Below are 23,663 nucleotides of genomic sequence, written 5' to 3'. Positions count from 1 at the left end.
TTTCGATTCGATTGCTTTTTATTATAAACGTGTCTGGGGCAAAAGGTTAAAGGTCAATGGGTGAACGTGTTCGTATAAAACCGTTAATTTGTCAAATTAATTGGTTTAAATGCAATGAAACAAAATTAAAGAGAAGTATATTAGTTTTTATTTACGTGTTTATTATGTATGTATATTTTTTAATTATGGTGATATTTTTAAACACTCGTCGCGATTGCGTCATCAGAACGCGACGCTTCTCAGTGCTTCTTGTTTTCTACGCAGTTATGTCGCGATGTGGATTTAATGGAAATTTCCACTCCTTCTGAATCGTTATAAACACAAAATTAGGTTAAATTATCTTAGATATTGCTCTTTAAATGGAATGCGGATACTCTGGGGAGGGAAGATAATCAATTTCGTGTATTTGAAGAGCGTAATCTGCGTTCGTACAGTAACACTTTTAGTTTGTAACTCAGCTCTTCTTCATCGTTGACTCTATACAGAGGTTCAATCATCGTCAGAAACAATAACTAAACTATCTGTGATGGAGTATCACAGTGTGGGGCCCGGAGGGGTGATAGTCTCGGGTAACAATGTACCTGCGTTTCTGACCAAACTCTGGACGCTGGTGGAAGACCCGGACACAGACCCGTTAATCTGCTGGAGTCCTGTGAGTTCTTGTTTTGGGTTTCATGTGGTTTGGGGAAGGTTTACAGATCTGGATTGCACTTCGATTAATTTGTAATAAGCAATTTTTAGGCCTTAACCAGCACGTCCTAATATAACATTTGTTATGAAGCACATGATTCTGAATTTACTGTAGTTTTGCCTTCTGTTATAACTGGCCCTGCTGATACTTGGGTTAAAGGGGCCTGAGACAGTTTACAGATCCGTCTTGTAGTTTAGATTCAATCGACATGAGCCAGTTTAGGAGTTTTATAAGTGGATTTGCCTGGTGCTTTTGTTTCTTTAGGCTGACTGTCAGGACACACTACAGATCTGTAGATCACTGTTTTAATCTCAATCTTTTGACATCTTGTAGATCTGTTATTGACGTGTTCGTCTACTACTAAATAATTAGGCCAGGGGCCTATTGCACACAACTAGGATAAGGGATTAAGCCGGGATATCTTGGTGATCCTGGCTCAATTTATCCGCTAATATACAGTTATCTTTCGTTATCGTTTTTGGTGTGCGTGTGCCTTAAGGGTATGTTTACACGACAGCGGTGTAATACATTTTGCATACAGATGACAAGATCACCAAGATATCCCGGCTTAATCTCCTATCCTAGTTTTATGCAATTGGTCCCTGGTTTCACAGACGGGGCTTAGATTAAGCTGGGGTAAGACCTTAGGACATTTAGTCAATTTAAAAAAAAATGTGTCTTAGAAAAAAACATTACTGTTGTGCATCGTGAGAGAAAATGGTGGCACTGACAATTTTAAGACACTAACACTATTTTAAGAGATGTCAGTGCAAGTGGCTTTCAGTTAAAACAGCTCTAACATGCATTTTAGTCTGGGATTATTTTACAGGGATAGTTAACCAAAATATTAAAATCCTGTCATTCATTTTTGACCCTCATGTCATTTCAAACACTCAAGACCTTCGTTCATCTTTGAAATCTAAATAATTTTTTGTGATGAAATCTGAGAGCTTTAAGTCTCTCCATTGAGAGCTATGCACTTATCTCTTTGACACTTCAGAAAGTTAATAAAGAGATCGCAAAACTAATAATAAATTGAGTACTTTAGTCCAAATTTTATGAAGAGACATGATCGCTTAATATCATAAACAGATTTAATTTATGCTTTTTTTATTCACATATAAACATTGATCAGCAAACATAAACAGAAGCTCATTGGTTCTTGCAGAGCCTCACACATGCTGCATAACATGAGAATGAACCTCATTGGTTCTTGTTTGCGCACATCGGTGCCCATCATTCACATGACATAATTAAATATTATTTTGCAGTTTAATATTCACAGACGCTAGTATATATTCGGCTACAGTCTGGAGCCCTGCGCTTAGATTAACACGGAAGCGACTGAACGCAGCTGCAGGTACCGGATATACTCGGGATTCGGAATACAGAAATGCTGGTATCGTCACATTTTTTAAATGTCAGTACCGACTTGGTATCGAAGTACCAGTACTTGTGGACCCTACGAGAATGAACCTCATTGGTTCTTTTTGAAGGTGAAAAGTGTTGCGTAACACGAGAATGAACCTCATTGGTTCTTTTTGAAGGTGAAAAGTGTTGCGTAACACGAGAATGAACCTCATTGGTTCTTTTTGAAGGTGAAAAGTGTTGCGTAACACGAGAATGAACCTCATTGGTTCTTGCTGAAGCTCAAACGTGCTGCGTAACACGAGAATGATCCTCATTGGTTCTTGCTGAAGCTCAAACGTGATGCGTAACACGAGAATGAACCTCATTGGTTCTCGCTGAAGCTCAAATGTGCTGCGTAACACGAGAATGAACCTCATTGGTTCTTACTGAAGCTCAAACGTGATGCGTAACACGAGAATGATCCTCATTGGTTCTTGCTGAAGCTCAAACGTGCTGCGTAACACGAGAATGATCCTCATTGGTTCTTGCTGAAGCTCAAACGTGCTGCGTAACACAAGAATGAACCTCATTGGTTCTTACTGAAGCTCAAACGTGATGCGTAACACGAGAATGATCCTCATTGGTTCTTGCTGAAGCTCAAACGTGCTGCGTAACACGAGAATGATCCTCATTGGTTCTTGCTGAAGCTCAAACGTGGTGCGTAACACGAGAATGATCCTCATTGGTTCTTGCTGAAGCTCAAACGTGATGCGTAACACGAGAATGAACCTCATTGGTTCTTGCTAAAGCTCAAACGTGATGCGTAACACGAGAATGATCCTCATTGGTTCTTGCTGAAGCTCAAGCTTTCATATTTCATTAAAAAAAATCTGAATTTGTGTTCTGATTAGCGAAAGTCTTATGGGTTTGGAATGACATGAGTGTGAGTAATTAATGACCCTTTAAGTCTTGTCTTTGAAACCGAGGGCCACTGTTTTAAGCATGTTTGATGTGTTTTCAGAACGGCACCAGCTTCCATGTGTTCGACCAGGGAAGGTTTTCCAAAGAAGTTCTGCCGAAGTACTTTAAGCACAATAACATGGCCAGTTTCGTTCGCCAGCTCAATATGTGTAAGTGTTCGAGCAGCTTGACAACAGAATCAACCTATTTAATCATTTGTACATTTGGACTATTTAATGGACATTATCAACCAACCCAGATGATGCCATTATGCATTGCGCCATAGACAGTATGTATGATGTTTTATGCACAATAATCCTTAAAGTTAAGGTTATAATCACTTTGTGTGCAGTGTATTTGATCAAATGTTTTGTTTCAAAGCAGTTTTGCGTAGTTTTAAAATGTTCGTGCCTAATTGTCCACATTTAGCAGTTTAGAGTTATTGTATCATTGTTAATATATAGTTTATTCTCTATACGTCTAATTAATTTTTGGAGCAGAACATGTAGCGTGACAGAATTAGTGCTGATAACACATTAATGTCTTTCTTGTAGATGGTTTTCGGAAAGTTGTCCACATCGAGCAGGGTGGGCTGGTAAAACCGGAGAAGGACGACACTGAATTTCAGCATCCGTACTTCATCCGCGGACAGGAGAATCTGCTGGAGAACATCAAGAGGAAGGTAACAACGGTAAGTAGAAACTCATCTGAAGCTCTTCAAAATAACAATATCTGAGCGGCGCGTTTGTGAGAGAGAGAGATGGGCCGCAGTGACCTTGAGTTTTGAATGGTCTCCAGGTTTTTATAATTAGTGGTTATATCGGAGGGGATTTTTTGATCCAAAGCAGCTTACAGTCGGGCTAAAGTTCATTTAGGACACAGTTATGATGTCAGACCACTAATGCGGTCTCAATTGGTCTGGATTTTTTGGGGATTCCCTGCTGCTCGTGTTTCGCTTCTAAATGAACATTTACCAGAATTATATTCTCCCACAGGGAAAAACTTAATAAAGTGGGATTATAAATGAGATTTTCTTACAGAGCAGAGGCTTTTCCTGCATTATGTGTAGTTTGTAATGTAGATGTCTAGGCGGTGACGTAGGCAATCTCTTTGCCATTTTGAATAAACAACATTGAAAAATATGCAGGTAATAAGACGTGTATATATATATAGTTATATAGTCACTTTATAGCCTGTACTAATTATATGGCTTATTACTGTGTGTGTGTGTCACATATGTCACACACACACACACCATTACTATAGATAGAGTATAGTTTATAGATAGAGATCAAGTTTAGATGTGTTAAAGGATTAGTTTACTTTAAAATGAAAATTACCCAATAATTCACTCACCCTCAATCCTTGCCATCCTAGGTGTATATGACTTTGTTCTTTCAGACAAACACAATCTGAGTTATAATAATAAATATCTTCCAAGCTTTTTAATGCCAGTGAATGGGGCTCACGAGTTTGAAGCTCCAGTACGTTTATGATGGATGGATGCACTTTTTTGAGCTCGAAGCTCGTGAGACCCGTTCACTGCCATTTATAAAGCCTGATGACATCAGGATATTTATTAATATAATGATTGTGTTGATCAGAAAGTAGAGTCATAAACACCTAGGGTGGCTTGAAGGTGAGTAAATCATGGGCTAATTTTAATTTTTAATTATCGTTCAGAAATCTGGTTTTGAGACTTGTTGTCTGCAGATATTTTTGTTTTCTGTGCTAATTTTTGAGGAAATGGAAAGGTGAAATTAACAAACCATTGAAAAAAAAAACCACTCCATATGTATTGGAAGATCTCTGGTTTGGATATTTCCAGTTCTCCTTGTGCAGAGTGGTGATGGGTAACCGGATCAAGTAGTGTACGATGGTTTCCATGTGCTCTGCCGGGTTTCCACGGTGTCCCTCTTTCGCGTTGGCTCTGTGACAGATTGTGATAATCAGCAGGTCTGAGAGGAAGCCAGCTGGAGACGTATGGATTAGAGGCCCGAGGTTCTGGGGCACTTAATCTGGCGTCACTGATGCTCGATCGCCGGCACTTTCCAACCCTCCCGTTTTATAGTCTTTCCTCTCCCGCTCTGTCCAAATGTCCGGCTCAGGGCGGAAATCAAACCGTTAGCACATGCTTTCCACTACGCGAGGGTTCAGAAACGGGTCATGACAGACTCATCTCACCCCTCCAATCACATGCGCACTCTTCAGTTCATATCGCCATCTTTGACGTTTTCATTGTGTCCATCTGCAGGTGTCGAATATTAAACACGAGGACATCAAGATCAACTCTGATGACGTGTCTAAAATGATCACAGATGTCCAGCTCATGAAGGGCAAGCAGGAGTCGATGGACTCCAAAATCAGCACCCTCAAACAGTAAGTCACGCTGCACGCACACTACCGGGCAAAAGTTTGAAATAATGATGTTTGTTTTATGCTTTTCAAAGGTCTCTTCTGCTCACCAAGGCTGCATTTATTTGATAAAATGTACAGTAAAAAATGAAATATTTAAAATAAATATTTAAAGCTGCAGTCCGTAACTTTTTGCACTCTAGCGGTTAATAAACAGAACTGCATGCATCTTGCGGAAGAACATTGCAGCTGCAGCTACTTCTCTCTGTTTATTTCTATGGCGAATCACGCAGGGACTGTGCTCCTCCGCTGCAGTACCTAACAGTCTGGCTTGAAATAGTCCCAATATAAATACTTATTATAAGTGTATCATAATGATTCAGGGTAAGACTAAAACATGGTTTGGAAAATGGATTCATGTTGTACATTCTCATTATATAATTTTTGTAAATCTTGAACCCAAAAAAAGTTACGGACAGCAGCTTTAAAATAAAAAATAAATATTAAAAAAATAATAAAAATGTATTTTTATATTAATATTTGTGTTCCACAATGATGCATTCAGTTAATCAAATATCACAGTAAAGACAATAACAATGTAATAAAAAAATATTTTGGATACATTTTCTTGATACTTTCTATTTTAACCTTTTAAACTTTCTATTCATCAGTGAAAAATGATCGTGGTTTCTATGGTTTCAACATTGATAATTATCAGAAATGTTTGTTGAGCAACAAATCATCATACTAGAATGATTTCTGAAGGATCATGTGACACTGAAGACTGGAGTAATGATGCTGAAAATTCAGCTTTGAGCAAATAAATAAATTACATTTTAAAATGTACACTGATCAGGCATAACAGGTGAAGTGAACAACACTGATGATCTCTTCATCACGGCACCTGTTAGTGGGTGGTATACGTAAGGTAGCAAGTGAACATTTAGTCCTCAAAGTTGATGTGTTAGAAGCAGGAAAAATGGGCAAGCGTAAGGATTTGAGCGAGTTTGACAAGGGCCAAATTGTGATGGCTAGACGACTGGGTCAGAGCATCTCCAAAACTGCAGCTCTTGTGGGCTGTTCCCGGTCTGCAGTGGTCAGTATCTATCAAAAGTGCTCCAAGGAAGGAACAGCGGAGAACCGGCCACAGGGTCATGGGCGGCCAAGGCTCATCGATGCACGTGGGGAGCGAAGGCTGGCCACAGATGAGCTATTGTAGCTCAGATTGCTCAAGAGAAGTTAATGCTGGTTCTGATAGAAAGGTGTCAGAATACACAGTGCTTCACAGTTTTTGGCATATGGTGCTGCATAGCCACTGACCAGTCAGGGTGTCCATGCTGACCCATGACCACCGCTGAAAGCACCAACAGTGGGCATCAGAACTGGTTTTGGTTGCAGAAGTGGGACCAACACAATATTAGGAAGGTGATCATAATGTTATGCCCGATATGTGTATTCATATAGAAAACAATGCTACTGTTTTTGTCGGATTTTCTTATCAATTAAATTTAGCCTTGGAGCATAAGATACTTTTTTTTTTTACATTAAAAAGGAAAGAAAATCTAAATTATTCCAAACATTTAACAGGTAGAGTAGGTTCACCCAAAACGTAATATTTGTACTTCCTCTTCCTCTTTCTATTCTGGATTAGTTTGGTGTCTAAACTGACTTTAATGGGATAGTTCACATAAAAAATGTAAATTCTGTCGTCATTTACTCAACCTCAAGTTGTTCCAAACCTGAATGAATTTGAAGACAAAAGAAGATATTTTGAAGATTGTCGAAAAACCAAATGGTTGATGGACCTCATAGTATTTTTTCCATACTGTTCGCTTACCCATATTCTTCAGAAGAATAAGAATTCAAAAGAATTCATTCAGGTTTGGAACGGTTTGAGGGTGAGTTAAGGATGAGCGTTTTTAGGTGTGAACTATCCCTTTAACGAATCCCCTAAACCGACTGGGTGAAGTCTGACTGATGTAACAGTTGGCTTGTTGACAGTAGGGCTTAACCAGTGTTTCGGCTTGATATCAATAGCTGTTCAAAGTATAATGCTTACGACGTGAATGAGCGTTAATCTCTGCCGGTTTTGTGACCGCTCATTAATGCTTCACCTTTTTCAACCCTGTTAGTCATGGCTCTAAAACAGACGGGCGTCCTCACGCCAGTGTGACGTGGCTCGGCAGCTGCCCTGAGCTCGTCCAAAGGCATTTAGTCCCTTTCCCCTCTCACAGCTGGACGGGTCTCTAGGGGTGTGGTCACGTGTTTGTGCGCTCAGCTGGTACAGACAGGCTGACTATTACTGATGATGTCAGCATGAAAGTTTTTTTTAGTAATGTATTTGTGTACGTTTGCCCCTTAGGCTTCCGTCATGAGTTCAGAAGTGATTTAAATGCATTTTTGCTGATGATAAAAGCATTTTTATAGTTTTTTTACTATAAAACATTTTATTAATTTAGTTTTTTCATATTTTCTTTTTCATTTGAAAATGTTAATAATTTTCATATGTATAGTTTTTATTTTAGTTTTAATAATTTTAGTACATCAACTTAATCTAAATGAAAATGAGAAATGTTTAAATAAAAAAACATTTAACTTTATTTCAAGTAATAAATATGTTTTTAATGGTTTTATTTAACTATAATAATAACCATGATTGTGTGTTGGGGTGATCGACAACATGGCACAGAGGCTGTAAACAGAGCTTGTTTTAATACGGCATATTTAAAGGTGCACTATGTAACTTTCCGTCCACTGGAGGGCGCCTATTCTAAACAAATGCGTAGTTTGATGACGCCATGTCTGAGCGCAGCATCTTGGGACATGTGAGCTTCACCTCACAGCGGGTGGGGAATACGACTCGGGCAGAAATCACGTTCATAGATGCGGTTATTAACGTTACTGTAGTCTAAAGCAGAGCAGGACCGAGTGTTGTGGAGCTGAGCACAGCTGCTGGAGCGATTGTTAAAAAAATACCCGCCTCGCGAATACCGGGACTTTTATTATGACGGGACACAGTCGCCAGGCGCCTGCACTGATCCGCTCTTCCGGTTATGATTATGAGGTAAAGCAGCTCTGTTTATCATATTAGATACATTTAAGTGTGTTCAAAACGATGTTATGACGTTACTCCGTGCGTTCAGTTGTTCACACTGCTAAGAGTAAAGCGCTCCTGCGAAATAAAACTCGAAACCGAGGGTAGCGCAGATATGACTCGATTGACAGGCGACTCGCTCAAATGCTATGCTGAAACGTCCCTGCCCTGAGTTAAAATAGCAATTTTCTCACAAATTACAAATAGTTGGAAACATTTGGGATATTGTAGGTAATCAACTGAACAAAATATATAACACTGGCCTAGTGGTTTTTGGATATTTTACTGCAAAAATACTACATAGTCCACCTTTAACGCTGTTAAATGTCTTTTAGCAAATCTAATAAATTAGAACAGGTTTCTGTTTTTAATAAGTAAACTCATGCTGATCAGAACAATAATAGTAAAATCATAATTTGTAGTTTATTCATAAATAGAGCTGCACGATTCTTGACTTTTTTGTTTTTAAATGGGTTTGAGTGAATGATTCAATGAGTCACTGGATGAATCAGCATTTTGAACGAATCTCTTGAATAAGATTCAGAAATGTTTGAATAGAGTTTGCAATCTTTTAATGATTTATCGTTCAGCTCCATTCATAAACCAACTATTAATGTTCAGTGTGAAATATCATCAAACAGTGAAATATAGTATTCACAATGCATTTATTGCTAAATTCAATGATTTCAGTTTTTCAAAATGTATAGTTACTCACGGTTAACTTCAAAAAGAGAGAGCCCTGGTTTTAAGTCGGATTATATTAGGATTCTTGATCTTTTTTTGAAAGTCTGTTTTTGGCATGAAGGAGGTTTTAAGGAAATTGCCCCCAGTTTGTGTCCTCCGGAGTAAATGTAGAGAGGTCTAATCCTCCTGCTTACAGGAATCCACACCTGCCCCCATAAACCCCCGTCCCATCTGCTGAGGGGTGAGCGGGGGGGCTGGACACATGATCGGAGGAGGGGACTCTTAAAGAGCTTCTTCCTGCACGCTGCTGTTTTACAGACGCAGCTGAGTCCTCTCATAATCTCCATATAAGTGACCCGTCCGCAGGGAGTCCACGGACCTCTGATGTGACATCATCTGCGCCAATCACATTCCCCAGATATTTTATACAGAATATTTTTTAATTTTTTAGACCCATTTTTTCCCTTATTAAATTTCATCAAATAATTAGAAAAATTACAAGCATCACATTGATTTTAAATGTGAAATTTTGAAGTAGAAAAACTGAAATGGTTTCCTTTTTATGAAACATTTTATTTACGTCAACACTCAAACACTACCATTTACATAATATATCTACTTTTTATATTTCTCAAATGTATAGTTTACAATTATACAAACTAAGCATTTTTAATTAGTTTATAATATTTCATAGATTTATTATATAATGAATTGTAAAATCATATACATATTTATATTAAGCTTTTATCATTTGTATATATCTATATCTATATATCTATTTGCACTTTATTTGTTTTTTTATTTATTTATTTTTTGATAAATGAAGTGTGGCCAGTTTTAGATAAATAAAAATACTTTTATAATTGTATTTGTTGTTTAAATATAATTTAGTTATTGATTTACATGTACATACGTTTTTTTGTTGTTGCCATAAATATATCTGTATAATCAAGCATGATGCTAAAATATAAAACATCAAACAAACATATATATGGGTAAAGTTTCTTGTAGTTTGTGCTTCCCTAGCACATCATATTTTTAGCTTTTGTGTTTTTTAAACTTTTTTTTGCTCAAGATTTCAAACGTCCTCTTTATTCATACGAGTTATCTGGATTTGTCGTGTTATTTTTCCATTTACTCCATTTAGTCCTCTGTGCTGGTCTGTGTTCAGGCCGTGTGTCTGTGGCCATATTGGACTCGTGAGCGCACTTAAAATGGCATTTTATCAGTGTCAGGGGAGCCGGGTTTAAGAGAAGCAGGCCTTACTCAATCACCCTGAAAAACACATCAGTCACTGACATTTACAAAGATTAGTGCCATATCTGTCTCGTTCATTGTGAATGAAACACCAGAAGATGAATGAAAATTTCACATGCTAAATGTAAATCTTTATTAAACCTTGTCTGTCTCTGCCCCGCAGCGAGAACGAGGCGCTGTGGAGGGAAGTGGCCACTCTGAGACAGAAACACGCTCAACAGCAGAAAGTCGTCAATAAGGTAAACTCGACTGAACTTTTCCTGCTTTCAGAGTGACACAAGTCTTTGTTGCTCAAAGTATTTTGCAACAAAGTATCTGAACCAGGCAGCCTTTAGCAATTAAACATGAAATGACAAGAATCCCATTTTACTTTCATAATCAAGTTCAAGTTCAAAAGTTTTATTTGTCACATACACAGTTATACAGAATACAACCGGTAGTGAAATGTAAACAGGTCCGCTCCATGGACAGCAAATAACAATTAACAAAAAAAGCACAATAAATTATAAAATAGGAATAGGATAAGGTGCTATATATATATACATATGTAGAATTATGAATAAATCAAGTAAAAGAAATAAGAGATGTGGAATAAAATAAGTGAGATAAAGTAAACTGGAGACTATAAAAATAAATACGTGGATAACAGAAGTGCAGGAGTGTAATGTGCAAACAGCATTAGAGATAATAGAGCTGTTATGATTTTTTTTTTAGAGATAAGAGATCACAATTCTCTCATAATTCTGAACAGACCGCTAAATAAAATAATGTAAATTACTAAAGGATCTGACAAAATATGAATGGCTGTCTATTGTCTATTTAACCCTTGTATGGTGTTCGGGTCTGTTGGACCCGTTTTCATTTTTTATCGAAAGAAAAATGATACGATTAATTATTTTTTCAAACTGAGACTCATTGGCCTTGGCTCATTTTCCGTGAGGAATATATATCAGAACACATTTGCGTGCGTGCGTGTGTGTGTGAGATTGTGTGTAAGTGTGAGAGAGTAGCTACAAGAGTGAGTTTTGTTTCTACCCCTGCCGTTCCCACACAAGGTTGCAATTCTTATATGTGATCTAACAAAGGTAAAGAGAAAATATTAACCATATATGCTGTTTATATTGCTTGTAATTGGGATGAAGTAAATATCGGTTGAGTATTTTAACATAACATTTTAGATTGAGTTGAATTAAAAACCCAAAAATGCAGCGGGTCCACCATACCCACGAACACTGGCTGAGTAACAAAAATATGAACACCACACTAGGGTTAAAAATGTTTAATTAGATTGAATATTTAAAAAAATAAAAATGCAAATCCAAGGCACTCTTCTTCAAATGATTAAAAGCCTTTATTTAACGGACTATTTCATAGTAGAAAATGTAAAAGGCATGGGACATTTAAATTAATAGTTTGAGTGAATGATTCAATGACTCCCTCATAAAGACTTCAATGATTTATGACAAATCTCTTGAATGAATAATTCGATACAAATGCATTTTTATCAGTTACTTGCCACCCCCTGGTGGCGTAACGATGTAATCCATACAATCGTTATTTGAAGAGTTCGTAACTTAGCGATGTTTATGTACAATATGGAAATATTTATTGTCAGTTGAATACATTTCAAGTTGTAATTCTTTCTTTTTCACAGCTCATTCAGTTCCTGATCACACTTGCACGGTCCAACAGAGTCCTGGGAGTAAAACGAAAGATGCAAGTCAACCTCAGATTAATACACTCAGACTGATCCACGTTTATATCTGTGACTGTCGTCCTATTTAAAGTGGACCTATTATGCTTTTTAACATTTTCAACCTTCTTTAGTGTGTAATGTTGCAGTTTGAACATGAAAAGGGTCTGCAAAGTTGCAAAGCACAAAGTCTCTCCAAAGGTAATTATTATGTATATCAGTGTGCACTGTTATTGAAGTCCCTTAAATGCCTCGATTATAGTCTTGAGTTTTCATCCAGGAACAAATATATCACTATTCCTCATTTAAATAATCCCCACCCAAGGCATGTGCTATAAAGTGGGTGAGGCCTGGTTAAGTTAGTTGTTAGTGTGTTGAAACGTAAGGTTATGCAAGGGGCGTAACATTTCCAATGTACGCTCGGAGTGGTGGACCAATCGCAACGCGCTGGTCTGACAGACCAATCAGAGCACACTGAGCTTTATGGAAGGAGGGGCTTCATAGAGACCGGAACTAAACCGAGCGTTACTGATAGACTGGGATGAGAGGAGCTGCAACAATGTACAATATATAAAAATAAGGTGAACAATCAAGCATGAACGCTTATTCTAATAGAGACCAAAAACAAAATCAACACTTTCAAAAAGGGCATAATAGGTCCTCTTTAACTGAAGTATTGCAGTATGTGAAATTTGTTGTCTGTTTTAAGGTATTCACCTCTTTCCTCTTGCCTTTTTATTTTTTGGGGGGATTTTTCTCTCTCTCTTTTGTTCGTTCTGTTTGGTCACAGGCCCTTGATGTTGAACGATGGCAGCTCCACACACTCCATGCCCAAATACTCTCGGCAGTACTCGCTCGAGTCGTCTCCTGCCCTCTCTGTGAGTACTGCAGGCTTCGATCTCAAACCGGGAGCTGAATTTACCAATGATTACCAGATTTGTTATGTGTAATGTATGCTTTCTTGTGTGCAGCCCTCCAGCACGGCTTTCACAGGAACGGGTGTCTACACCTCAGAATCGCCTGTGAAGACTGGGCCAATCATCTCTGACATCACTGAACTGGCACAGTCCAACCCGGTGGCCACGGAGGAGTGGATTGAAGATAGGCAAGTTTGAAATTCTCTTAAAGGGGCAATGAGTTCATCTCACAAAGATATGTTAATTATATATCATTCGCTATATATTTATTTCGCGCGTGTGTCCGCGCGTGTGTCTGACAATTAAGCAGATTTTTTTCCAAAATCCTCATTACTGCAATTTTTATTATTGTGAAATAATAAAATAAATGTATTTGAGTATTTATACTATAAAATAATATATTTTTTATATCTGTACTGTATCACAGTACTTTTTTATTATTGCTGCTTTTAAATCTCTGAGAATTTTTTTTTGCATTGTGACTTTTTACAGGTCAATAAATAAAAAGTTGTCATTTCATACACATTACTCATTTTTCTATTATTATTATTATTATCTAAAATGTATTTTAAACATTTTATTTTAAAAACAACAACATTGTATCATATTATTTTTTTAAACTATTAAAACTTGTTCAAAACCCAAAAAATCCTAAATGAACCTTTTCTTTATGCAGAGTCTTACATATGTATGTTTTCTGTTAAGGTTTTCTGAATTTGTCAGAGTATATAGAACGAGCTTTGCTTTGAAAGTCTTATTGCTGTTATTGTAACAAACCTCTCTTCCATCACAGAACAAGCCCATTGGTCCACATCAAGGAGGAGCCGTCTAGCCCCGCCCACAGTCCTGAGGTGGAGGAGGTTTGTCCTGTTGAAGTGGAAGTGGAGGCAGGAATGGGTGTACCTGTGGACACGCCCCTTTCCCCCACAACCTTCATCAACTCCATCCTTCAGGAGAACGAGCACGTCAACGCCCCGACCCCGCCTCCCAGCGAGCAGAAGTGTTTGAGCGTGGCCTGCTTGGACAAGTGAGCTTTTTCAACACGTTTACATCTACCTAGGAGAAGCAAACTACTGCTTCCCTGCTCGGTTTGAGTTCATAGACTTCTAGTACCCGTTTATTCCCCAAGTTGTGATCCATCGATCAGCTGGGATTGGCCACTCAAAAATGAAAGTCCTGTCATCATTCGCTCACCATCATATTGCTAGAATTCGTTTTCTGTGGAGCACAGAGAAGTTGCGGTCTTCAGTAAAGTCAAAGTAGATGGTGACCACTTTTTGACATCTTTACAAAATATGTGAGAATCAAACGTTTGGTTGCAGTTTCTTCCTTCCTTCCTTCTGCACTGTTGGGTGTGTAGCGTTTCTGACTGTATGCAAACAAAATTCTCACTTCTTTTCCACAAACAGCTGTTTTGATTATGTCAAATTGCAAATGAGATGAAATCGAAGGCATGGTTTTGTTTATGAATTACAATTGTTGGTCTTTTCTCACACAAAATGAGTATATGGCTCCAAAAGCCTTGGAATATATTGAATTAATTGAATGGCCTACATTATGATACTTACTGGGGCTTTTTGGTGGTCACCATCTACTTTCATTGTATTGAAATGGCATCTTGTGATTTCTGTCTTAAAGAGTTAGTTCACCCAAAATGAAAATGATTGCATGATTTACTCACCCTCAAGCTATCCTACATGACTTTCTTCTTTCTGGCAGACAGTTATATAAACCAAATTTCCTGGCTCCTCCAAGCTTGGGAGTTAATGGTACCTTAAGCCTCGTGCACACTGGGACAATTATCGCACGTGCTTATCACCAGCGGTTTTTGACTTTTGGTGTTCATACCATAGACCGTAAAAAAATATGGACGACTCAACATCATCCATTGCCGCTTGCCATATTTGAAGCTTTCAGGCGGCCTGCACGGCGCTGACATCTTGGGACCGAGTCTGCGCAGTAGCGATTTCGGGACCGGAGTTGCGCAGTAGAGCGCAGGAAGTACAGCTGCGATATCAAAAGCCCGCCCACACTCTCGCAGATGCAGAACAATTAATTTTGTTGGTGTGAAATAAACACTTATGGAAATGTAGAAATTAAAGCTAAAGCTCCAATCTGCTCCCAAAAATTCAGAAAAAAGTCCGTTAGTGCCTCAGTGACAACTTCACTCAGAGAAGCCGTCAGTCTCAGCTGTCAATCATGACGTCACACACCCCGTTTTTATAGCATCAGATAACTAACTCAAACTAAACTTATTTTAAAAACGAACACTTGAAATGAAATCATTGTGATGATAACTGCCTTCAATGACATAAACTAACTTTGGGGAACAAATATTTGAAGTGTAATTTTATTATTTAGTTTGCCTCGCGTCCATTAGAAAACACAGAGGGGCGGCTATACTGGGACCGGTCACCGGGGGGCGATCGAGGCGCGAAAGCTTCAGTTTCTGAGAGGGATACTGCAGGCTTGGTTCATACCCAAACGATTTTCACTGGCGATGTGCGGAGTGAACATACAGATTCACACCCCGACAGTAGATGCCGCTTTTGATTTGATTTAGATCAAATAGGATTTAATGGAAACTCACCATTGAATCCTATTTATTCTTCAATTCTTCTCCATAACTTCTTATCGAGATTTTTTGTAGTTGCTGTGGCGTCAGCAGCTCTACATTCATCTTGCCTCTTCTTCATCTACTTACTTCTTCTTTGTCATCTTATCAATGTGTGTTTGGCAAGACCGCTTTGTGCTTGAGTGCCACCAAGTTGTGTTTTACTGTAACTTAAGCAGCTCCAGGCATGTAAACAAAAGTACCAATCTCATTGGTCGGACATGGCGCATCATGGTGCGTCAAACAAAAAAAACGTGCCTGAGGTTTTTTTTAAATTACACTTTTCCGTGTCGATGTGCACGCTCACATTGCCGAACCTTTGTTTAGTCATGAGGCGTTAACATTGGCGATAAGCGTGCAATAATCATCCCGGTGTGAGCAAGCCTTTAGATTTTGAAACCCAAAAATGCGCATCCATCCATCATAAAAGTAATCCATATGACTTCAGGGGGTTAATAAAGGCCTTCTGTAGCTAAGCCATTTCTAAGAAAACTATCTTTATAAACTAGATAATAAACTATAATCACTGGCTTCCAGTAACAGCCGTAAGCGAGTCTAGTTCCAGCGGAGAAGTGACCTCTGACCCAACACATGATGTAGGAGTAGAGTAAGCTTGGGTTCAAATACGGGTCTGGGCATCAAACTCAAGCTCTTCCCACATTTTTCTTAAAAAATTCTCCCTTTAGACTTCTAATTCGTGATCGGTGCCTTGTTTTGCTCTTTTCTCTGCGCTTCTGCGTTCATCAGTACATCATGCGTCGGGTCAGAGGTCACTCTTCAGCCGGAACTAGACTTGCGTACGGAAGCCAATGAAGTCTAGTCTCTAACGTTATAAATGTTGATGTTTTTCTTACAAAAACGTATGGCTTTGCTTCAGAAGGCCTTTATTAACCCACTGGAGCCATATGGATTACTTTTATGATGGAAGGATGCACTTTTTTGCTTTCAAAATCCTTTTTTTTACTCAGATTGTGTTAGGAAGATAAAGAAAGTCATATACACCTAGTATTGCTCGAGGGTGAGTAATACAAAAATGTCCGTTTTAAAAAACATGGCTGAGTATTTAATGACAGTATTTTCACTTCTAGGTAATCTCTCTTTCCACACCAAAAATGTATTTTTTAAATGGGCAAAGTTGAAAAACTAATGAGCGGCTGTTTTTTTTAAAGGGTCCTGCAGAAGCATTGCTCTTAACTAACTGTTCAGCTGGACTTATTTGTGGCATTTGGCTGCCTGGTTTAGTCTGGCAGACTGGCATACTGACTAATACTAATACTTTTCCAGATATTCATGTGAGCCAGCACATTTCCAAAGGTCAGTTCATCATATGGCTGATATGACACAACATTTGAGGGTCCTGATTTATTTCATAAGTAATTAAAGTGCAAGCTAATGTGTACTTGATTGTTGTTTTGCAGATGAATGAAACCCATAACATAAAAGCTCTATCTAGCATTAACGAAATGCCAAAATGATGCTATTGGGTTCCCTCGGCTCCATATGAACCGAGTCTGATTTGCTTTAATTCGCTGTACAAATCTAATGTAATCAGCCTCATTTGAAAATTATAACTAATATGTGCTTAACTGGTTCTGGCAATGGTACTGGTGGTTCACCTTCACAAAGATTGGCTTGAAGAACTAAGAGCTTATTATGAGCTATAATTTTTTTCAAAAGATTTTGAGCTTTGTCCAAGAACATTCATTGAGGAAATATTTTTAATAATATAGTTTAACAACCCTCGCCAACCTTTATAATCATTCGGCAGTGTCTGGTGGCTTCGAAACACCTGGACTCATAAAAACCCAATTCAGCACGATCTGTAATTCTTCTCCGCCTATATTGGCTCTAGTTCCCGCTGCACCTAAACCGGCCCCGTGTTTGACTGTGGCAGAGGCCTGTTGATGTGTGTAGCGCCCCCTGCTGTCTCCAGTACCATGTTGTGCTTCTGTCTTTTCAGTTATCCTCAGATGTCTGAGATCTCTCGCCTTTTCTCCAGCTTCTCCACCTCAGCTCTCCACCTCAGGCCTCCTCCCGGGTCAGCATTACAGTCGGCCGAGCCGTCCCCAGAACGTCTGACGCTGTGCTTGATCAGATAGACGCTAACCGCACTTAGCTTGTGTTCCCAGGCTCTGTGCTATCAGAGCTCTGGCTGCCATAAACATTTGCTCATTTCTGCCCCAGTATACCTGAGAAACACTGAATGCTGATTGGTCGGTTGGTGGGCTCAGGTGTGTTGTGAGGTCGTAGAGAGCGTGAATAGGGTGTTTCGGGAGCTCCTGAGCATAATTCGAGAAATGTAACGGCACGAAAGTGTGGAGTGTGGCATGGCATTTGAACGTAGACGCATGTTTTGTGCTCCCATTGAAAGTACCCAATCACCCTTTGACCCCTGTTCCCTTCCTACCTCTGATTGGATACTAATGTGATGAGGTCAGCAGCCCCGCCTCTCCCTATGACATCATCATCCTCATCATCACAGTTTTGATCTTTCTGGGGACCGGCCTGTCTCCTGTTCTCATTGGAGTGTGTTCAAATGCTTCCTTTTATTGCTGAAATGAAATTGCTGAATTTTTACAATTTTTATTGGCTGCTTTTTTTTAAATTAAACATTAAATGAGATTGCTTGGTTTTTGCAGAGTGGAATAGTCTGCTCTGTGTGCCGCACGTGAGAGATGATTGTCTTTTTTTCCTCTTTCTTTCAGGACAGAACTGAGTGATCATCTAGAGACCATTGACTATGGATTAGAGAACCTTCAGCAGATCCTCAATGCTCAGTCCATTAACTTTGACACCTCGCCTCTCTTTGACGTAAATATTGTTTGAGTATAATTTTAGGAATGATCAAAAGTGTGGGGTCAGTTAGATTTATACATATGGGGGATGCAAGATATATCGGACAGCATATCCGTATGTTCATTTTTAATGTTATCGGCCCAATAAGAAAATGTAGCCGATATATTAAAGCCGATAAATAATGTTTTATTTCCTTCAGCTGAGACGCTTTAGATCCGCACTGTTCTCCATGATGGTTTTGAATTGCTTGAAAAATTATTGAATCAAGTCTGTCGTATAGGCTACATAAAATTATAATGATAAAATGATGATCATGTGCTTGGGTCATGGCGTCTAATGGTGAGACTTTTGAATTTATAATCAGGCTCTCAAAAATAAAATAAAAATTTGGATTTAGATTTACTGACCCATATATCGGTTATCTGATTTCAGATATAAAGAATTATCCATATCGGCCAAATTTACACATTAGCAATAATTGTATTAGTTTATTAGTTAGTTGTATTGTCAGCACTGTGTTCTTGATTGAGTTTTTGTGTTTCACAGATTTTCACATCAGCATCTTCTGCTGATCTGGATCTGGACAGCCTGGCTAGTGTACGTTTGTTTTTTCTTTCTTTTCGTAAGAAGCACAGCTCTGAAAGAAACAGAATGTAAAGACTGCAAACAAACCTGTCTGCTCTGTTTGACAGAAAATATTTGCTGTCCTTTCAAACAGTTGATGTGTATCAGCTAGGAGTAAAGATTGCTCCAGGGTCCATGCAGTTTACTTTCACTTTAGAAAAAATGTATGCATTGAGAATATAGCCAATGCTAATTTGTTTCTCAGTTCCCTAGAAAGAATTTTCTCTAAAATAAACAGCCAACCCTTTGTTTAACATTTCATCTGCAGAAATCTGAATATTGCTAGTCTTTTAATCATGTATCTGCGGTCTCTGTACAGATCCAGGATCTTCTGTCACCTGAACCAGTGAAAGAACCCGAATCCAGTGTGAACGCTGAAAATTCAGGTATTCTGGGTGTGTTGCTGTTTAAAGGGGTCATGACATGAGAAATCATCAATTTGCCTTGATCTCTTGACTAGGGTTTGGTATCAAAAATTCACCCAAAAATGACATTTCTTTCATTAATGACTCCCCCCAATGTCGTTCCACACCCGTAAGACCTCCGTTCATCTTCAGACACAGTTTAAGATATTTTAGATTTAGTCTGAGGCTGCTGTCCACGTCCAGAAGGTGATAAAAACATCATCACAGTAGTCCATATGTGACATCAGTGGGTTAGTTAGACTCTTTTGAAGCGTTGACAATACATTTTGGTCCAAAAATAACAAAAACTACGACTTTATTCAGCATTCTTCTCTTCCGTGTTTGTTTTCAAACCTCAAATAAAGAATCAAACGATTATGAATCAGCGAATTGATTCATGATTCGGATCGCCAATGTCACGTGATTTCAGCAGTTTGCCAGTTTGACACGCGATCCGAATCATCAATCACAACCGTTTGATTCTTTATTTGAGGAACACGGAAGAGAAGACAATGCTGAATATAGTCGTATTTTTTGTTATTTTTGGGCCAAACTGTATTGTCGATGCTTTAAAAGAGTCTAACTAACCCACTGGTGTCACGTATGGACTACTCTGATGTTTTCATCACTTTCTGGACGTGGACAGCCAGTGGGCATACACTTACATTCAAAGGACTGAAAGCCCTCGGACTAAATCTAAAATATCTTAAACTGTGTCTGAAGATGAACGGAGGTCTTACGGGTGTGGAACGACATTAGGGTGAGGAGTTAATGACATAATTTTTTGGGTGAACTAACCCTTTAAAAAAATAAAAATAAGAGCCACAAAACAATGGTGGTTGACATCAAAGAATAGCTTTTTATTATTATTTTTTTATTTTTAAATTGAACAATGTATTAAAAGTATACTGAAATATAAACAAATACAAAACAACAAATTTACTTAACAAATTCACAATAAATCTTAAGCCACCTAACCCAACTACAATAGGTCTAATGTAACACTAAATAACACTTGCAGTAGTTTTTTCTGTTTTATTTAAAACAGTCACAAACTATGTCATTACATATCTGATATTCTGATTTTCAAATATGTGGAAGTGAATGTGTGTTAGTTGATCTATAATGTGTGATGGGCGGCGCCATGTTAGTTTGTGAGAATCGGGTTTGTTGGATTCAATTACATTTAAATTCCTCCACGTCTCACGAAATAGAAAATAAGTGAACATGTCTAGGAAGTGGATCTCTACCTGTCGAGATAATAATATAAAAGTAACAATTACAGAAGAATAAAAAAATTAAAATAAAGCATATTTTGTTACATTCTCTATTTTGTTATAGCTTGGTTCATATTGAGCAGATTTATACCCGCATTAATGTCCTCGTCAGAGCGCATTTTCCAAATACATTCAGCATCGGTCTCATGTTTGCGATATCAAACATATTCTTGACATCCCAGGTCACCCAAGACCCAAGGTATTTGTTTAAGGGTTAAAGGAGCCACGCCTTAAAAATGAGTGTTTCCACACGTATGTTTTTTTGTGTTGACATTTATAAGGGAATCTCAAGGAACATCATGACCCCTTTAAGCACAAAGACAGACATTGTATGGTGTTAAAGGTGTTTAATTTTGTGCCACTAGCATGACCAGCTGAAATTGTAAAAAGTAAATGTCATTTCAGGCAAGCAACTGGTCCAGTACACGGCTCAGCCCGTGATTCTTCCCGACGCCGTCAGCACCGAGACCTGCGGCACTGACCTGCCCATCCTTCTGGAGCTGGAGGACGACTCGTATTTCGACTCCGAACCAACCGAAGACCCGACCATCTCCCTTCTTAACTTCCAGTCCACCATACCTGAAGACCCCAAACTATCATAGAGAGAGATGCTTTTATAAAGGGATTTATGTCTGTGTGGGTTTTTTAAATTTGATTCTCTGCTTTTTATTTTTTTGGTCTTTTATTTAACACGTCAGGGCTAGCCATCTGATTATTACTCTGGTATTTCCCTCAACTATTAGTCCGAAGGGGAAAAGTCTCTAAAAGCAATAGAGAAATTCAGTATTCCTTCCGTCATGGAGTCAATGTCAATATCGAAACAAGCTTTTATTTGTTGGCTTGGTAGTTTCCTTGTTATTCCAGCAGCGAGAGAACCTCAAACTAAATGTGTAGTGCTAAATATAATGTATCAAACACACTTCCTGCTTTTAATTGTCCAGATTGGATTGAATTTGTAACAATACGCAGAGATCTATAATAAGCGTCTCTCTTGCAGTCTGTCACCACTGCGAAACTTCCAAAAACTTGTTGTACAAGCAGTTTCCTGCTTTTCTGCTTCATCTAATTATGTTGCAGTGACCTTAGATTGTTATATTCGATGTCTGGGTCTCATCCCGTAAAGTACGCCAAGTTTCCAGGAGATTTTCTTTGCATTTTTTCATCCCCTGGATATTGAGGTTAAAACAAGAAACGGTATATAAATATAAAGAAATGTCACACTAGTCACCCACCTTCTGTAAACAGAAAATCAGACAAATGTGCAACAAACATAAAAAATGAATGTTATGTGAACTTGTCCAGCATCCCGCCAACTGCGTTCAAAGCCATAGCCGTTACTCATCATATAATGTCTGATCTCGGTTAGTGATGATGGGTATGTATTATGACTATTTTTAGTGTCGGAAGAGATTTTAATGAGATGGAAAATCGACCGTCTTTTGCTGTTGAAAGTTCGAATTAGACAGCCAATGATGCTGTATATAGGACATATGTTTGAATATTTAAATAGTTTGGATTCTGTATCGATGATGTGTTTGTTCTGATGAAACCAATGCGTCTCAAACACACTCAACAGGACTGAAATACACGATAGGTGTATTATATAATGACAGGTCATTTTTTTGCATTGATCACATGTCTGCGCACCCAGTGTACAGATTACCTGATGATCTGATTTGAAACATTTGTGCAATAACTCCTAACCAGCTTTGACGACCACTGCTTTCTTTTTTAATCTTTTTTTGTTTGCTTTGCTAAAGGAAGTAGAGAATATTATAGGAGAATCTTGTGAGAATCTTGTCTGGGCTTATTTCACCTCAAAATCTAAAGGAAAACATTTGGATAAGAAAAAGGTTTTGCATGACAATTAAGATCATTTTCTCATTAATTCCAAAAACTAACATAAAAATCCATTTCAATGCTATTATTTTGAAATTATTCGTCATATAATGTACACTTTAAGTGTACTTTAACATTTAAAACATTAAAAAAATAGGCTTCATTTTATTTATGCAAAATATAAATGAAAGAATAAAATGACATATTTTCTTGTGATTTTGTGTGAAATGTTACCCAGAGCATTTTGTGAGATTCACCTGTGTAAATTGAAAACCAAAATGCAAATTTGAAATGGTATTTTTTGGCGTGATTAGTACACATGCTATGCCCTATAGACTTCTATCGTTCATCACTTGTTTTATTTTTGGATGGTCCGCGCTGTAGAGGAACTGGGAGAGGAATATCAATTGTTGGTGATTCTCATCATTTTCAGTCTCATTTTAGTCATTGGATGACTGTAATAGCCAGAGAGACATTGATATTAGGCATAAATTATTTTATTACGCATGTGAACAACACTTTGTGTATTGGTATGTTTCAAATAAAATGTTTTTGAAAGTATTTGGAAGTTTGAGTTTCATTTTGCCTTGCTAGGTCCTGCTCTAACCAGCTTTTGACTGTAGCTGGTTTTTCATGATTTCTAGTTGGCACTTTATGGTCTTTAGCTGGTCTAGATAGTCGATTGGCTTTCTACTGATGGACCTGGTAGACCACCTTGGCAAACCTGGTTTGGTAAGTAGACCACCTTGGTTAACCTGACTTGGTTAGTAGACCTCATTGGTTAACCTGGTTGGTAGACCTGTTTAATCTAGTTTGGTTAGTAGATCACCATGGCTAACCTGGTTTGGTTAGTAGACCACTTTGGCTGACCTGGTTTGGTTGGTAGACCACTTTGGCTAACCTGGTATGGTTTGGTTGGTAGACCACCTTGGTTAACCTGTTTTGGTTATTAGACCACTTTGGCTAACCTGGTTTTGTTGGTAGACCACCTTGGTTAATCTGGTTTGAGTAGTAGATCACCTTGGTTAACCTAGTTTGGTTGGTTTGGTAAATCCCCATGGTTAACCTGGTTTGATTTGGTTGGTAATTCACCTTGGTTAACGTGGTT

The 23,663-nt window shown here is 38.2% G+C and overlaps 1 protein-coding gene across 2 annotated transcripts; it reads left to right on the top strand.

The window, feature by feature from the left end:
• Positions 1-227: 227 nt before the first annotated feature.
• Positions 228-23,116, top strand: hsf1 (heat shock transcription factor 1). 2 transcript variants are annotated; one of them, XM_067424875.1, is made up of 14 exons: positions 228-652; positions 3,063-3,171; positions 3,556-3,692; positions 5,256-5,380; positions 10,555-10,630; positions 12,046-12,107; positions 12,875-12,962; positions 13,056-13,189; positions 13,795-14,028; positions 17,576-17,653; positions 18,321-18,426; positions 18,958-19,008; positions 19,355-19,421; positions 21,122-23,116. In XM_067424875.1, the coding sequence occupies exons 1-14, from the start codon at positions 527-529 to the stop codon at positions 21,316-21,318; spliced, it is 1,590 nt and encodes a 529-aa protein (XP_067280976.1). In that variant the 5' UTR covers positions 228-526; the 3' UTR covers positions 21,319-23,116. The 2 variants fall into 2 exon arrangements, with proteins under 2 accessions (XP_067280976.1, XP_067280977.1); XM_067424876.1 differs by lacking the exon at positions 17,576-17,653.
• Positions 23,117-23,663: the final 547 nt, after the last annotated feature.

The sequence above is a fragment of the Pseudorasbora parva genome, chromosome 19, assembly GCF_024679245.1.
Source record: "Pseudorasbora parva isolate DD20220531a chromosome 19, ASM2467924v1, whole genome shotgun sequence".
NCBI lineage: Eukaryota > Metazoa > Chordata > Actinopteri > Cypriniformes > Gobionidae > Pseudorasbora > Pseudorasbora parva.
Note: the sequence above shows the minus strand (reverse complement) of the source record. Positions and strands in the feature narration are given on the sequence as shown.

Coding starts and splice junctions, on each gene's coding strand:
- hsf1 (XM_067424875.1), top strand. CDS start 527: ATGGAGTATCACAGTGTGGGGCCCGGAGGGGTGATAGTCTCGGGTAAC. Junction 5,381..10,554: donor AAAATCAGCACCCTCAAACA/GTAAGTCACGCT, acceptor TCTGCCCCGCAG/CGAGAACGAGGCGCTGTGGA. Junction 19,422..21,121: donor TGTGAACGCTGAAAATTCAG/GTATTCTGGGTG, acceptor ATGTCATTTCAG/GCAAGCAACTGGTCCAGTAC.